Genomic DNA, 16128 nt, shown 5'->3' with positions numbered 1-16128 from the left:
GAGCAGATAAAAGTTTCTGTTTGTACTGTTAAGTTTTGAAGATAATAGGTAACAAGCCATGAATTGGGAATTCTGGTCAAATTGATACACTCTTAGTGCAAGGTTAAGGTTGTTCTCTCTTCATGTTGATAGTCTGAATAAATGTTATTTAATTTTGTCTTGAAGTTCAGATATTTAGACACCTATCTTTAACTTTTTAGACAAAAAGTTGTGAAATAAAATAAATACTAATACCAGATATTCATGTTGTGGATGCAATTGCTGGTGATCACGAACTTCTATCAAAAGTCACGTTAGTCTCGTTCGCCTCCCGACCCAATGTGGTATGAAATAAAAGTTTCAAAAAAAAAAACACAAAAAAAAAATCATTAAATTTAGAATAATGGTTTCACACATATAAAAAAAATTAAAAATAATTTACTAATAGAGGTTCAACCTTCAACCATATTTGACTTTACAAAAATTGTAGCTAAATAATGTTTTATTGTTTTAAAGAATAAAAAACCTATGTATCAATAAATTAGAAATTTGATAATAGGAAAAATTTGGTGATGGGGAACAGGATAAATCTCATCCATGCAATTGAAATTTTCATAATAAATTAATAATTAAATTTATTTTTTAATATTAACGGTGAGATTTAGGACTTGACTATGTGCAGTTTGTCTTAAAAACTTAGAGGATCATATGCAGTGTTGGAGTAACGGAAAGATAAAGAAGAAGCAGACATTGACACGTGGGAGCTGTGTTTAAAATCGGATGCAAACCTATTTATATTCCTCTCTTTATTCTCTCTCTGGTCCGTCCCTTCTCTCTCTTCGCCGCTCAGTTCTCACTCTTCACCCTCCTCACAAACCCTAGCCTGCAATTTTTCATGATTCCTCTCTGTCCCTTCCATTGAACTTTTCTCAAATCGTTCGTGAAAGAACAATTATTGGAGACACTCGGAAACTCTTCTAAAGATACGGTTCGTTCTTGATGGCGGCTTCCACCAGCCAGGTCTACATCGATGTAATTGAGGATGTCATGGTCAAGGTCCGTGACGAGTTCGTCAGCAACGGCGGTCCCGGCGAGGAAGTTCTCAAGGAGCTTCAAGCTGTAATTAAATATCATTTCCACCTCTTCTGTTTTCATATTTCCAGGATTTATTTTCTTTTAAATTCCTATAATCAGTAAATAAATCGGATTAGTTATGTTTATACATCTATTTCAAATGGCTATTGATTTAGTTTGGAAATCTTTTCTGTGTCGGCTGGTTTGTTGATTCGGATCGTCTTGATGTTATTTATTTTATTATTTTATTATTGTTATTATTATTACTACCATTACTACAGTGTTAAATATGTTTGTCAGTTTTTTGTTTTTTGTTTTGTAATTGGCTTAGATGTGGGAATCAAAGATGATGCAAGCTGGCGCTGTGCTAGGTCCCATAGAAAGGTCCACTGCGGCTAAGCCAACTCCCGGTGGTCCTATTACTCCTGTTCATGATCTTAACATGCCGTATGAGGGGACCGAGGAGTATGAGACTCCTACTGCTGAGATGCTTTTCCCCCCTGTGAGTTTGATCCACATCGTAGTTATAAGTTCATCCAGTGATGTTTTTTAATATTCTTTAATGAGTTAAAATTATTGGATTGCCCATATGCACTTTTGAATGTGCAGACTCCGTTGCAAACGCCAATTCAAACCCCTTTACCTGGAACTGGGGATAACTCAAATTATAACATTCCTACTGGACCAAGTGACTATCCCTCTTCCGCAAATGACAACAGAGGAAATGCTGATGGAAAAGGAGGAAGGCCTGCTCCATATATGGTAATGCTTGAATTGTTAACTGACCCCATTCTATATCATATAAGTATTTTTCAATTTATCATGTCAAATTACCTATTTTCATTTGTTCCATAGTTATCAATCTCAAGCAGTGATACGCCGTGGCCAACTCTGAAAACACTATAGCAGTGTAGCGCATTGCCACTATTCTAAGATGCAAATTGAATAATTTATTTATACCATACGCATAAATGCTAAAGTATTTATAAAATTAATCAGAATTCATGGCATATTCATAATTAAATAAAAGGTCACATGTTTTGGCAATATGTAAGTAAGCAGTAATTGAAGTCAAGGAAACAAAAAAGGTTTAAAAGACTTCAAATTTCAAATACAAGTCATCATAAAAAAACAAGAGTGGTTGTTATTCAGAAAACAATGTCCAGTTAGAATAAAAATTAAACTGTGGATCTTAGAAAACTAGTGACTGGAAGCACAGAAAAGTGAATGAAAGACCTATTATTACAAAGAGTTGGCTGGAACATCACCGTCCTTGCAGGTAAATGGCTTGAAAATGCTTTGTAATGTTGAGAATCTAACTAAAGAAACAAGGGAAGGGGGGAGGGGGTGGTGGTGGTGTTCTTCAATAGATGGATTAGGGTACCTCACTTGTAATTTGGGTTTATCCCACAGAACTTGTTTGACTTGTAAGTTAAGAATTACTCAAGTCTTAAAAAGACTACATCGGCGATATCTGTTGTGCCATATCGCCCAAAGACATTTCGAGTATGGACAACTGTTGTAGCCCAATAATACCCCTTCACTCTTAGGAATATTCACTTTTAGGAATATACATTTAAAATATAGACAAATATAATGTACGCAGATACAATCTTAAAATTTTGGCTTTAGAGCTTAACTCAATCCAATAAAAGTGACTTGCAAGATGAAGACTACTCAAGTTTAATAAGGACTTCATTAGCTATATTTATAGTTAGTCTGAGATCTAAATTCTCACTGAATCAGCAGGGTATGGAAGATAGGTGGGAATAAGGTTTCTGTTCCTCTTAAATAGAAATGGGGTGGAAATCTAATATTGTGTCAGTAATATAGCATCAAATGGCACCATTCTGTCACAAGGGGAATACTGGCATAGATGGTTGTGATTTCACCCCAAAGTAGCCACAATCTGCATTGCTACAACCACTGCAAAAAGACTAATCTGCAACAGGTTACACAGAAGTAGCTGGTGGAGTGTAGTACTACTCATGTTTAGTTATAGTACGCATTTGACTACTATGTGGGAACCAGCATCAAAATAGGAATTTTTAAAATTCTTAAAGGAGGCATGCAAACTTTCACCTTTAGAAACACTGAAAATTATGCTGTTTTGAGGGGGAAAAAATAGGTACTCAAATGATGTCCGCTTCTTTGGATGCAATTGTGGGCATTATTTAAAATGCACTACTATTCAAACTTAGTAGTTGTTCTTCACTGCTATAGTGTGCTACTTATAACCGTGTTTAAATCTCTCAAGTGACTAAACTATTTTGTTTAAATCATTTTCATGGGCTTTTTTAAGGTGTATATTAAATATTATATTTATTAACACTTCTACAGCAACCTCCTTCTCCTTGGATGAACCAGAGACCCTCACTTGATGTCAATGTTGGTGAGTGCCATTTAAATTCAGGTTAAAATGTTTAGTCAAACAACTTTGCAGTTAATGGTGTGTATTACTGTAGCTTATGTGGAAGGGCGTGATGAGGCAGACAGAGGAACTTCTAATCAACCTCTGACACAGGTAAGTGAGCTAGTTAGGTCAGATAGAATAATGCTTTCTCTGTTGTCAAAATTTTAACCTCATCATGGTCGTACCTTGTAAACTCTGCACATTGCGCTACTGTTGTTGCAAAACACATTATAGGTATTTGTTTAGAATGTCAAGCCTGAACTTCCTTCACGTTTAGATATTGCTGATGCTTTAAAAAAATCCAGGACTTCTTCACTATGTCATCAGGAAAGAGAAAACGTAATGATTTGACTTCTCAATATAATGCTGGTGGATATATACCTCAACAAGATGGAGCTGGGGATGCTGCTCTTGGAGTTTTTGAAATTGAGGTATTCTTGTTTTCTTATTGGTCAGCAGCATATATATCAGATGTTTGTTCATTGTTTGTAAGTGGCACTGTAATGATGTTAATAATTTAATTTCTTATCTTTATCATTTTTGTTTCCATTGTAAATGACCCTGATTTTTTACTGGATTGGAGCAAGGATATTCTAGTTTTATAATTCTTTTGTTATTTTTGGCACTTGTCATTCCAATCCCTTGAAAGTGTATTGTTTTTTATGAGAGTATATGCTCTTTCTCAAACATTGGTTACCAATTGGTCAGGAATAGAATGAGGGATTAAGGAGGGAGGGGGGAACCTACACTGCATCTGTCAATTTTGAAAAAATGTAGATTATGCACAGATATTTTTAAACACATTTGAGTATTGTGACAGTTTACCATGAATACAAATGAATAATCCATTCAACTACATCAAAACTATGAAGGCCCACATCCCAAAACTTTGCCCCCACAATAAAAGAAAAGTAATAAATCGTTTTTTTTTTTTTGTCAGCTGTATGAATGGTTTAATATCGGGCCAAGTCTTTAGAATTATGTTCCTTTTTTGTTCTGTACATTTCTACCTTAGAATTGATTTTCCACAATGATGCAGTATATTTCTCCTTGCTATTTATTTTTGTAACTCTTGTTATTTGTGTATTCTTTTTGTCAATTTCCTGCTTGAATCTCTTTCTTGTGCATTGGACTATTGTAAGATCAGTATAAACTATTTTTCTTTGCTAGGGTCTTCAATTGTAGTTATACTTTATAATTGATTTTGTCTATATTTCTTGCTGTAAACCTATTCATGAGATAGTGTTTATCTTGGAAATTTGATATCTTATTTTCAGTCTTCCGTTGTAATTTTACAGTTTTTTGTGGCACTTTATTATGAGGCCAATTATTCAGCTCTTCAAGAACATAGATTCCGATTTCCATGTAGATGTAGATATTCTAGGTTGAGTGAATTTAGTTACCACCAGTCCGCCTGGGAGCTGCTTGACAATGTTCTAGTGTTTACTAACTTCAGAAATCTGATAAAAAATTGTCTTAAATTTCTATTTTCAGAATTGTTTTACTGTCATCTCAACTTTCAGGATGAAAGTAATAATGCTTTGCTGTCACAATGATCTGCAGTTTTGACATTTTTCTCGTTACTGAGAAATTTAAATTGTCAGCTTCTTGTCCTTTCCACTCTTTGACTGAATATACATTTTTCTGTTGCTTTTTACAGTGCATGAGCGTGCATGTTATCTGTGTTAATAATTCATTGACTTGCTTGGTTGATGGGAAAAGGATATTCAGTTACTAATCCTTAGAGATCACTCTTCCAGGTAAATGGGGAGAACATCTCCATTAATTCACATCACACTGTTTCCAAAGGGAAAATGCCAGCAGATTTGGAGAGGTTGACTTCTAGCATTCCTCAACTTGATGGACCAATTCCATTTGATGATGATGTGCTTTCTACTCCAAATGTGAGTAGTATTATTTGTCCCGTCTCCTTCTGTCCCTTACATTTTTGGGAAAAACACCCGCTTTTAGTTCTTGGTAGATAGAGAGACCCGAGCTTTCTAATTTTGCAATTAATAACCACGTTCAAGGTCAGTGTTTCAATAGCCACTTTATTTATATTTAATGAGTTCTTATTCATAATTTGAGTTATTCTTTCCTTGGAAAACTATGAAAGAAATGGAACCTTGGAGATCATTTCAGTAAGTTATGTGTAGTAAGAAAAATCAGAGTTTTGAGTACTTGTACTCCCATTTATACGGATGTCTGTTTATGAGCTACTTCTTTCCGTATTTAAAATTAATAAAGCAGGATGAGTGAAGCTGTAATTCCATATTACTTTACAAGGAATGTAAGGGATTGTTATTTTTTTAATTCTTAAAGTGTTTGCAATTTGAACAAGATGTATTTTGTAATATACTAACATGTATATAATTTGGAGCATGAATTAGTTGCTCATTTAATAATGGGGATCGATTTGCCTAGCTGCTATACCCAAGCTTAATGATACCTTTGGTTCTTAAAGACTCCAATTGATTGGATGGACTGTAAAACACCACTTAACTCTGCAGTTACTAATTTTTCCATGTTCTAAATTTCATTATGCTTCATTTGGCACTTCCTCCACCATGTCTTGTGTTCTATCATCTTGCTTTATTTCATCCTGTGGCAGATATACAACTATGAAGGAGTGTTCAGTGAAGACTACAACATTTCTAATACACCAGCTCCTTCTGGTAATTCCATTACATGAATGTATTAAGTATATTGTGAAAATTTTTACGGCTTATATATTTTTTATCTGTTACTGTTGCTGATTATTTTTCCTTTATTAATTATTAGAAGTGCCAGCTAGCACCCCTGCTCTTGTGGCTCAGAATGAAGCGGGAAATGATTATGATGACGATGATGATGAACCTCCATTAAATGAAGAAGATGATGATGAATTGGATGACATAGAACAAGTAGATGATCAAAATACACATCATCTTGTTTTGGCTCAGTTTGATAAGGTAACAACTTCCCTACACTCTGTGAACTAGAAGTAAAGGGATTTGTGATATGATGCAGCTAGTGTGGTTCAGGGTTGGATGATTATTCTTTCTAATATGGTCTATCTTGACAAACATTTAGGTGACTCGTACCAAGAGCAGGTGGAAATGCACATTAAAGGATGGTATCATGCATATAAATAATAAGGACATTCTCTTCAACAAGGTTTGTCACTGATGAAGGAGAACAAGTCATGTTATTTTCTACTTTTCCAATTTAATTTATCAAACTGTCATACATCTCTGCAGGCGACAGGAGAGTTTGAATTCTGATTTTGTTGGAGATGGTGCTTTCTTGAACCATGATTCGGAAATGTCATCAAGTGTTTCAAGATCTTTCCTTGATTATAATTAGGTGAAACATTCAGGAAGAGAAAAATCCTTTTACCCTTTCGAGACTGTTGTTTCCATGTTGGCCTCCTGTACATAGAGAATGAGCAATTTTTTGGCCTTTACCTGATATTAGAGACTCGGGCATTTCCTTGAACCCCACCATTTGTAGTATGTGGTTCCTCTAGTTCTGTATACTTGGGCGCTTTGGTTAATTTAAGAATCCTTTGTATGATAGTGATTGTTAATTTTGGATTGTGGTTATCTCAGGCTTAGCTTTTGAACACTAAAATCGGGGTGCGTGCTAAAGACATATGAAACTTTAGACAGTAGAAGAAAGGAAAATCTAACATTGGTATATTAAGGTTCACAATATTGTTTTCTACAACGTTGTCATATATATATATATATATATATATATATATATATATATATGCTCTTCTGGATTAAAGAACGACTTAGTTTGTAACTGATTTTCTTGGTATAAGGATGTTGTGTGCTTGTTATAGTACATCGTGGGCTTAATTGAATTACAACTATTCTATTAAAAAAAATGTTTTAACATTTTTGTATACAAGTTATTTTGTTTCATTTTTTCATTCATCGAAATAAGTACAGAAAAGTTGCTCCACTTCCTATATCTAACATCTAAATAAAACAATTTTTTTTCCCGATTTCTACCAATCTTTTTTCTTTCTTTCTTTTTATTTCACTCCTCTTCCAAACAAACACAAAATAAGCATGTATAAATGATATCTGTAATAACCGTACCATCATTTTTCTCGTACGAAAATTAGAAGAAATCTTACAAAATACAATATGTCAACCATTTTAGTTACGGTCATTCCATAAGAAAAAGCATGATTTGCAAAATTCTTCTTGTTCAAGTGAGTCCGTATGTTATTATAGAAATGGAGATAATTTTATTGCATAGTGAATTAAAATGGTAGCATCAAGAACACTTTTTATAATAATAAAAATACCATATAGAACTACCGTACGTACATATATATATATATATATATATATATATATATATATATATATATATATATATATATACACTATTCGCCGACTACCCATGAAAAATCAAACATATATAATAATAATAGTGCAATATAATTATATATAATAAAATAATAAAGATAAAAGTATGAAAATAATAATAAAAATAAAATTATAACTTAACATTTAATTAATATTAATTTATGACAATAAAAATAATTTAGTCATTTTATAAATATATTACTTGTGGTTTTTTTCTCACTTTATTATATTCTTTCATTCAAACAATACAATTTTTTTACTTTTCTTTTCTTTTCGACTTTCTTATTTTCGTTCTTTATCTGAACACAAAAGTTTGTAATTTTTAAATTTTCTGTAATTTGTTCTTTAAGATTTTATCATCCATTGAGACATGACAAGTCACTCAATATTTAACAGACCACATTTAAAAGTTATTTAAACTCTTTTGCAACGATAACAATAAGAACTAAAAGGAGAAGAATGTCACAAGGAACAAGAGTAGTTGGAATTTAAAAAAAATGTAGATTAAAAACTAGTAATCTGAGAGACAAAGATGTGCAAAAGGCCTCACAAAAAATTATTGTCAGCATGAATATAATATTGTAAATATATCTTGATGTAGTTTTGTTTTTCTTCACCCTAACAATTACAAAAGAATGAAAATGGTAAAGACTACAGAATAAGTAAACACTTCTTACCTAACTTTAACAATAACTGCATGTGTTTGCACTTAAATGGAATACATTTGAGTTGAAAAATAATGCATAATCTCTAATTGAACCCCAAGATGATGCTAAGTAAGATCATTATTACTTTCCTAAAAACTAAGGACAGTGAAGTGCAGGAGTTACCTTCCCCTCACACCTATTTTTATAAACAAGAAATAACACAAAGAAAAATGGTGAATACATAATTCACTAGGCATGATTCACGAAAACACATTGCTTTTGGAAGAAGCTACAAAAAGATGACGATGAAGCATGGGGAAATGAAGCCATAGCTGGATGCTCCCACCCAGTGCACAAAGTCCTATTCTCATTCATGCCACCACTGCCATTGTTCTTCTCACTATTCTCTGGTGTTCCAACATGAGCAGTGATGTCTTCATAAATGGATTGATGGGAAAATGTAAGTGGAGATAACAATGGAATGGCCTTTGAAACCTCTCCAAAAGGGTTAGAGGGTCGATCACAGTAAACCTTATCAATGTCAAGAGATGCAGGTGCATGCTTTTGAAGCCTCGTAGTGCAGCCTTCTCCTCTTCTTCTTCTCATCAAGCTTTGGCATTCCATTTCCATCAATGTATGAGCTTTCTAATTTGTCTCAAGTTGCAACTAGGAACGAGTGTAATGATGAGCTCTATAAGTTTATTCCTCTTTGCTCTGGACAATAATGATATCAACAACAACGTGTATGAATTAGTGTCATGCAAGTTTTTACTTGTGCACTTGTAGAGATTTAAAAGGAACGAAGGAGAAGAAGATAAAGCTTAGCCTCATAAACAACTCAGCAACAAAACGATACTACTTTTGGATGGTTTGTAGCTTTTGTAGGAGCACATGTCCCTTTATTCCTTTGTTCAAATCTTTGTTTTTTAGTTTGTTGTTCAATGTTTTCCTCCGCAGAGTAAGGAGGAGAAGAATATTGAGAAACAAGATCCCAATATAGAAACATTACAGCAATTATTTATACATGTATGTTATAACATTTTCAACAATATTATAACTAATAAGATTTAGTTGTCTTAATGACTTATATATATCAACACATTTTCATTTACGTATTTGCATGCATTTATGATCCATTGTATAATTAAGTTTAAGAGATTAAATTTATTTCATTTTTTGATTTAAATTGTGATTCATTATACTTATAAATGAGATATTAGATATGAAAGACGTATATAAATTTGTTAAAGAAACTTATCTTTAAATTGTTCACCTTAACATTTAATTGTTCCTTGTTTATATAGTATTCATTCTTATAAAAACTCTATTCTTTGGACGTAGATATAATTAATTTAAGAAAGCAAAAGGTTATATGTGATGAGTACAAAGAAAGCTCTATAAAAATGAGATCTATAACGTATTGCAATTTAGAAATGCTAGAATAGTATACTATAAAAAATTATGTTAAATTAAATGTGACAATTTGATTTGATAATTTTAATTTTTTTTATAATATAGTATCAAACTTATAGAATTGTCGAATTTTATTTTATATTAAGTATGTTATTTATAATTGACAATTTATTAAATGTCATACTATTGTTAAAAGTTATAATATTATGAAGTGACATTTTCTAAAAAAATCATAATTTATTCTTAATTAACTCTACTTTTTTGTATTTCTTATTTTTTAAACTCAATCACTCTTTTCTTCAAAGTCACTCGTTAACTCTTATTTCTTATACTCTCAATCTCACAATTGTGAAATGATACTTGAATTTAAAATAATATTAGTCAGGTTTAAAACAAAAATAAATAATGTTATATTATGTTCACTTTAAAACATAAAAAATCACTGCAGATTAACATATTTTATTTTATATTTTGATGTATAGTAGTAATCTAATATGAATATAAATCTTTAATAATGAATTAATTAAATATTTAGACGAAAATGTTATTTTTTTGTACTTTTTTTCTTTTATAAATGAGAGTATGCTACGGGGAATTTTCTCTTTACACTCTTTTAGTAGACAAAAAATAAATAAACAAACTTCCCTACAAATAAGTTAAAAGATTTAGATAACTGGGAAAACTTTTATATATTGTATTGGACATTATTTACTTTTAACTTTTGAAAGAAGTTATTTACTTTAGCTTTCTTGTTTCTTTCACTATATGTATTTATGAAAAAAAATTCCGAACATGTTTAAAATATATTTTGCATAATTAGGTAATATTAGATTATTAGAATATAAAGAAACATAGAGGAGTGAAAACAGTAAAATGTGGGAATGGAAATTGAAAGTCCAATAGAAAATGGGTAGAGAGAAAGAAAGCCCAAAGAGAAAAAAAGAGAAATGAGAAGGTTGGGCCCAAAGTGAAGATCAGAAAAGGGGGTTGAAGGTGGAGGTGGTGGTTACGCAGCAGAAAGAACATTTGGAATCGAAAGAAGAGTCAGTTATGGGCGGTGCATTGTGGGGGACGCGCGTGATGGAGATCGTGAAGAAGCATGACTCCGGTGGACTCGTTTGGAAGAGAATTAAACTCACCACCACCCGGAAGGCCAACGCCAAGAAGCGACTCCTCCGCGTTTGGCAGGTTCTCATCGCTCTCTATTCTTCCTTTTTAGGGTTTCTTTCCTTCTTCTTCTTCTCTTTTCTCGATAATCACATTTCTCTTTTTTTCTTCTGAATTCGTTTTGAAGAATGAAGCTGTCCTGAAAGCATGTTCTGAATCTGCTCCCGCTCCTATTCCTACCACTGCCAACAACTCCTGACGGAAGCTTGTTTCTCGTCACTTAATCCATTTTTCACTCCAAAACCAATTTGTAACCCCCAAACATCCTACTCCATCTCTACTTTTATAAACTGTTTTGTAATCTGTGGTTCTTAATATATTTTGGTAGTTATTCTTACTGATTTAGATTCTAATGCTATTATTATCGTCTTTTGTTCCTGCTTCGAAATTTTATTATTTTCAATTCTGAATAACTTTCTTTGATTTTATAATCTGCTTTGAGGTTTCAATTAACTTGGATGAATCGTTAAGAAATAGTACTGCAGGAAAAAAATTCAAAAATTATAGTTCATTTAACCAATTAATTTATGCACACACCAACTCTTATAAGTCTGAGATGTTTTCAGAAACATAAAGAGGCCGTTTATTTGACTTATGCATAGCTGGTAAAAAATTCAAATATGAAATAATAAATTTATCTTGTTTTATTCCAATGATTATAATATTCCATACAAAACACACTCGAAAACTCAAATATGAGACTGAGAAGTTCTTACCATTCTATAGGCAGCACCTTGTTGTCTTAACTTAGTAACAAAAGCGACAGTAAAAGGACTTCAGTATCGTAAATTTGTGCAGTGTTTTCTTTCTTTTTTATTCTATTCTTCAGAGACACTGATAAAAAAACAATTACATTACCGTTAAAAGAAAATTCTATTCTTCAGAGATCATATACCACCAAACACTAAGCCATAAAATCAGCCAAAGTTGCAATGACAATACACTGTTTTTCTGATGAATCCTTCTATAAATTAGTAAAAGTATACACGGTGCACATTGCACTCATTTCTGTGGATAAATGGTACACAGTTTATTCCATATATTGAATTTTACAAAACATTGGAAATGACTTTTCGGGTCTGGTTATTATTATATACATACACAACATGGCAAAAAAGAAAGCGTGTTGTCATATACAAAGTTGCATGAAGGCCATCCTTGGAGGACTTAATTTGTCTGTAGAATTCTCCCACGGTTCTCATCCTCAACAACTGCAAAATATACTACAATATCACATGAATATTATAGATTTTATGTAGTGAAAAAAGAGCTTTGCATGAAAAAAAGATGATAGTATCAAACAGATATGATATATAGGATATATGGCAGAAAGGTGCATATGTAATGATAGTTTTTACCTTGTTGAGTTTGTGATGAAGTGCGTGTAGTAGGAATTTTGACTCCATATTCTTCTGATGGCTCCTCATTCCCGAGAAATGAATTTACAGCTCCTCTCACCTTGTCCATCATGCCTGCATTACTAGAAGTTCTGCTTGGATCATTTTCTCCAGATGTCACCTGAAGGTGAGACGTAGTTTTTTCATCATCCCGTAGCCTTGACTTGCGCGTTGAATAATCTTTGGCCGAAACACTCTTTTGGCTTGTGTTTTTCCCACTCATTGAAGCAGCTGAGAAGGATGATGATTTTTGAAATGGAATCATATTTGTGGCATCATTCCCTTGTTCAGACCTGTTCATTGAATCTTTGAGTGAAAAAGTCTTCTGTGTAATATTCCCACTCTTTGAAGCAGATGAAGATGACAAATCTTGCTCTGGAGACTCAATTTGGACATCATACTCTTTTCCAGACGTGTTCTTCAAATAATCATTGACTGGAGCAACGTTTTGGCTCGTATTCTTCCTACTCTTTGAAGCAGGTGAGGAAAATGAATGTTGCAGCCGAGATGATGAAACAGATGAATTTTGGGACGGGATGCTGTTGGCTGCAAGTGACCCTTCAGCATAGGCAGGTATCATTTTCTGAGCTAAGGTTGCAGAAGCGTTGGTTGAAGATGCTGCTATTGTTGTAGTATCAGGTTGAGTCATTGAAGTGAATTTAGGATTGACATCAGCACTTGTCTTTTCTTGATCTTCCTGCATTCCTAGTTTGATAGCGTTGTTCAAAACGTGCTTCTCAGAGATTACTGGATTTGCCCTTGGATGTTGCCTTGCATTTTCTTTGTATGTCTCAGGTGCCTGCGCTGATTCATACACTGAAATGTAAAATTCACGAGTTATATTAAGTCCTTGTGAAAATGAATAATAAACAAAGGGGCGAGGAGAAATAATAATTTGTTCAATGATGTGTATTAATTACTAGGAGCTCCAAGGTATTCAGCATCTTCTTCTTTTTCTTCTTCTTCTTCAACATCTTCCTCCTCCTCCTCTTCATCTGCAAACCTAACATCCTCTTCATCTACAAACCTAGCACCATTAGAGGGTGTGACATTCTCGTCCTCTATTCTTTTCTTGCTGAGGCTGTTACACAATTTCCTAGCCTTTTGTTTCACTTTGGTGAGGACTGATTTCTTCTGATAGAGGCCCTGGTCGTCTTCCGAGTCCTGAGGCCTCATAGGAGAGGAAGGGGAAGAGCAGGTTGGTGACATCCTAGAAGAATCCCCTCCTGCACCTGGAATCACGGGAACTTAGAATGTGATTTTGGAAACAAATCCTTCCACACCATTGAAATCAAAGAAGAGAGAAAGAGAAAAAAAAAATGTACATTTGCATGTGTGAGGAGGAGAAAAATAACAAGCATTTGATAGAGTTTATGATATGTGAAAGAATCCAATATCTGGTTTATTTTCTTTGATATCGCATTTTTTCCTAATTACCAGCTTAACAAATGCATGGTTTAAAATTCAATTGCTTCATGGCAGTGACATGCCCTTTTGTTAGTAACTAGCTTATGTAACATGATTAAGCTATGTCTAAAGCCATGATATATTCTTGAATGTTGAGAAATTAAAGATTACTTCGGAGGAAATGTTCCACGCTAGCGATGCTGCTGGTAGGACTTCTTGCAATATCAATATGTTTGTAGGTACGTTCAGGCATTTTCTCTGACTTTTTTCCTTCCCTGTATTGCAATTTCCCTCGGATTTTTTAATAACTCTGCTTTTATAATTGTTCATCTATGGTTAATAAATAATAGGCAGAAATTTAACACAGAATGAAGAGTGGTAAATCAATTGGTTCCGCGGTTCTTGCACGCCATGGGACATATTTTTTAGGGCTCATTTTCTACAGGTGGAGACTACTAGTCATTTTTCTTTCTGCTAATCCCCTCAAATTATCGCATACCTGATATAGTAAGTTGACCAGGTCAAGATGATAAAAAAATTTCGTGCCTCAAGATTAACCCTATCCTAGTCATCAAATTTTTTCCTTTAGTCTAGCCTTATCTATAACTATACACAGAGGGGATTCCCTCTTTTATGTCTACATTTCATAATTCCAACTTTACCCTTTACAATTTAATTATTTATTAAATTTTTAAAAATTAACGGTTAATTTTACAAATTTTTATAAAACGATTTACTTATCTCCTTCTTTTTTTTTCTCTTACTATTCATCAACAGTTATTTTTTTCATATTTTCTTCATACTTTTCACTTTAATTTTTATAAATATACTTTTATTTTGTTCATTAACTTAATAACATTACAATATCATCTATAACTATATATAAAAGGGATTCCCTCTTTTGTGTCCACATTTCACAATTTCAACTTTACCCTTTACAATTTAATTATTTATTAAATTTTTAAAAATTAACGTTAATTTTACAAGTTTTTATAAAACTATTTACTTATCTCCTTTTTCTTTTTTCTCCTACTATTCATCTAACAGTTATTTTTCTCATATTTTCTTCATACAGTTCACTTTAATTTTTATAAATATACTTTTATTTTGTTCATTAACTTAATAACATTATAATACCATCAATTATAAATATAATTCAAAAAATGCATACACACATGCGCGATAGCGCCTGTGTTTACGCTAATATTAGTAATAGTATTTCTAATCGTGCAATGCATTGGTTTTAAAAATTATGTATAATTATTAAATTAATTTTAAATTTCAAGGATAATTAAATTTAATATAAATATTATATTGTATACAAATAAATAATAATCTTTTAATTTGTTTCATGATGAAAATGTATTTATGTTATTAATATTTTAAAAAGATATATTATATATAATTATTTTAAATAATATACTAAGTCTGAGTTAATCAAAATTAAGAAATAAAAATTAATTTTAAATAAAATATTGATTACACAATGTAAAAAAACGTAAATAGTAGATTCCTAAATAATAAACATGTTGAACAATGTAAAAGTTGTTGATTAAACTATCTAAAAATATAAAAGTTAGATAACAAAAAAATATGAAATCAATATAAATAATAGATTCTGAAAAAGTCAAAATGTTGGACGATGAAAAAAAAATAAAAATTATCAAACACTAAAAGATTGACCATTTTAAAATATTTACTTAAAAAATTTACAACGAAATATTTAATTATATATTAAATTATTATATATATCTATATCTATCTATAACAATAAAAGTGATTCCTCTTTTTGTGTCCACATTTCATAATACCTGTTTTACCCTTAATTATTTTAAAAATTAATTATTTTATAAATAATTTACTTTTTAATCTTTTTTTACAAATATCTTTTGTCTTAAATCATTATTTAAATTTTATTTTTACATATCTTATTTTTTTTAATTATTATTTAAATCATTATTTAATTTTTTTAACAACTATTTTAAAAATTATATATTTGTTATTTGTTATTGATTTTAAATTTCTTGAAAATTAAAAAATGTGAATATACATGTGCGCCTGTGTGTTCGTTAGTAATAATAAAGAGAATTCATTTTTTTGTGTCCACATTTCATAATACTCATTTTATCCTTAGTTATTTTAAAAATTAATTATTTTATAAATAATTTAATTTTAATCATTTTTCTAGAAATCTATTCGTCTTAAATCATTATTTAAATTTTTTTTTACATATTTTTTTTAATTTTATATTTAACAACTATTTT

General features: G+C 31.6%; 3 protein-coding genes across 3 annotated transcripts; 2 read left to right on the top strand and 1 right to left on the bottom strand.

Annotated features, from left to right (window-relative positions):
• The first annotated feature begins 707 nt into the window (after nt 1-707).
• Nucleotides 708-7078, top strand: LOC114185475 (transcription initiation factor IIA large subunit-like). The gene is made up of 11 exons (XM_028073211.1): nt 708-1098; nt 1385-1555; nt 1663-1815; nt 3394-3445; nt 3519-3577; nt 3772-3897; nt 5227-5370; nt 6078-6141; nt 6248-6417; nt 6539-6622; nt 6706-7078. Exons 1-11 carry the CDS (start codon nt 979-981, stop codon nt 6727-6729), a joined length of 1167 nt encoding a protein of 388 aa, XP_027929012.1. The 5' UTR covers nt 708-978; the 3' UTR covers nt 6730-7078.
• A 3791-nt stretch (nt 7079-10869) lies between these two features.
• On the top strand, nt 10870-11432 carry LOC114184203. The gene is made up of 2 exons (XM_028071480.1): nt 10870-11081; nt 11188-11432. Exons 1-2 carry the CDS (start codon nt 10944-10946, stop codon nt 11257-11259), a joined length of 210 nt encoding a protein of 69 aa, XP_027927281.1. The 5' UTR covers nt 10870-10943; the 3' UTR covers nt 11260-11432.
• Nucleotides 11433-11596: 164 nt separating this feature from the next.
• Nucleotides 11597-14199, bottom strand: LOC114184202 (myb-like protein V). Its single transcript, XM_028071479.1, has 4 exons — nt 14036-14199; nt 13378-13689; nt 12419-13273; nt 11597-12271 (listed from the first exon to the last, which is right to left on the bottom strand). The coding sequence occupies exons 1-4, from the start codon at nt 14115-14117 to the stop codon at nt 12228-12230; spliced, it is 1293 nt and encodes a 430-aa protein (XP_027927280.1). The 5' UTR covers nt 14118-14199; the 3' UTR covers nt 11597-12227.
• Nucleotides 14200-16128: the final 1929 nt, after the last annotated feature.

Source organism: Vigna unguiculata, chromosome 5, assembly GCF_004118075.2.
Source record: "Vigna unguiculata cultivar IT97K-499-35 chromosome 5, ASM411807v1, whole genome shotgun sequence".
Lineage (NCBI taxonomy): Eukaryota > Viridiplantae > Streptophyta > Magnoliopsida > Fabales > Fabaceae > Vigna > Vigna unguiculata.
The sequence above is the reverse complement of the archived record's forward strand: the minus strand, read 5'-3'. Positions and strand labels throughout refer to the sequence as shown.

What these genes read in the sequence shown, in the direction of transcription:
- LOC114185475 (XM_028073211.1), top strand. Translation starts at nt 979, where the DNA reads ATGGCGGCTTCCACCAGCCAGGTCTACATCGATGTAATTGAGGATGTC. An exon ending in GAAGGCCTGCTCCATATATG is followed by an intron (nt 1,816 to 3,393) that starts GTAATGCTTGAA and finishes ACACTTCTACAG; the next exon opens with CAACCTCCTTCTCCTTGGAT. An exon ending in TTTTGGCTCAGTTTGATAAG is followed by an intron (nt 6,418 to 6,538) that starts GTAACAACTTCC and finishes ACAAACATTTAG; the next exon opens with GTGACTCGTACCAAGAGCAG.
- LOC114184203 (XM_028071480.1), top strand. Translation starts at nt 10,944, where the DNA reads ATGGGCGGTGCATTGTGGGGGACGCGCGTGATGGAGATCGTGAAGAAG. An exon ending in GACTCCTCCGCGTTTGGCAG is followed by an intron (nt 11,082 to 11,187) that starts GTTCTCATCGCT and finishes TTCGTTTTGAAG; the next exon opens with AATGAAGCTGTCCTGAAAGC.
- LOC114184202 (XM_028071479.1), bottom strand. Translation starts at nt 14,117, where the DNA reads ATGCCTGAACGTACCTACAAACATATTGATATTGCAAGAAGTCCTACC. An exon ending in CGTGGAACATTTCCTCCGAA is followed by an intron (nt 13,690 to 14,035) that starts GTAATCTTTAAT and finishes CCGTGATTCCAG; the next exon opens with GTGCAGGAGGGGATTCTTCT. An exon ending in TTCATCACAAACTCAACAAG is followed by an intron (nt 12,272 to 12,418) that starts GTAAAAACTATC and finishes TATATTTTGCAG; the next exon opens with TTGTTGAGGATGAGAACCGT.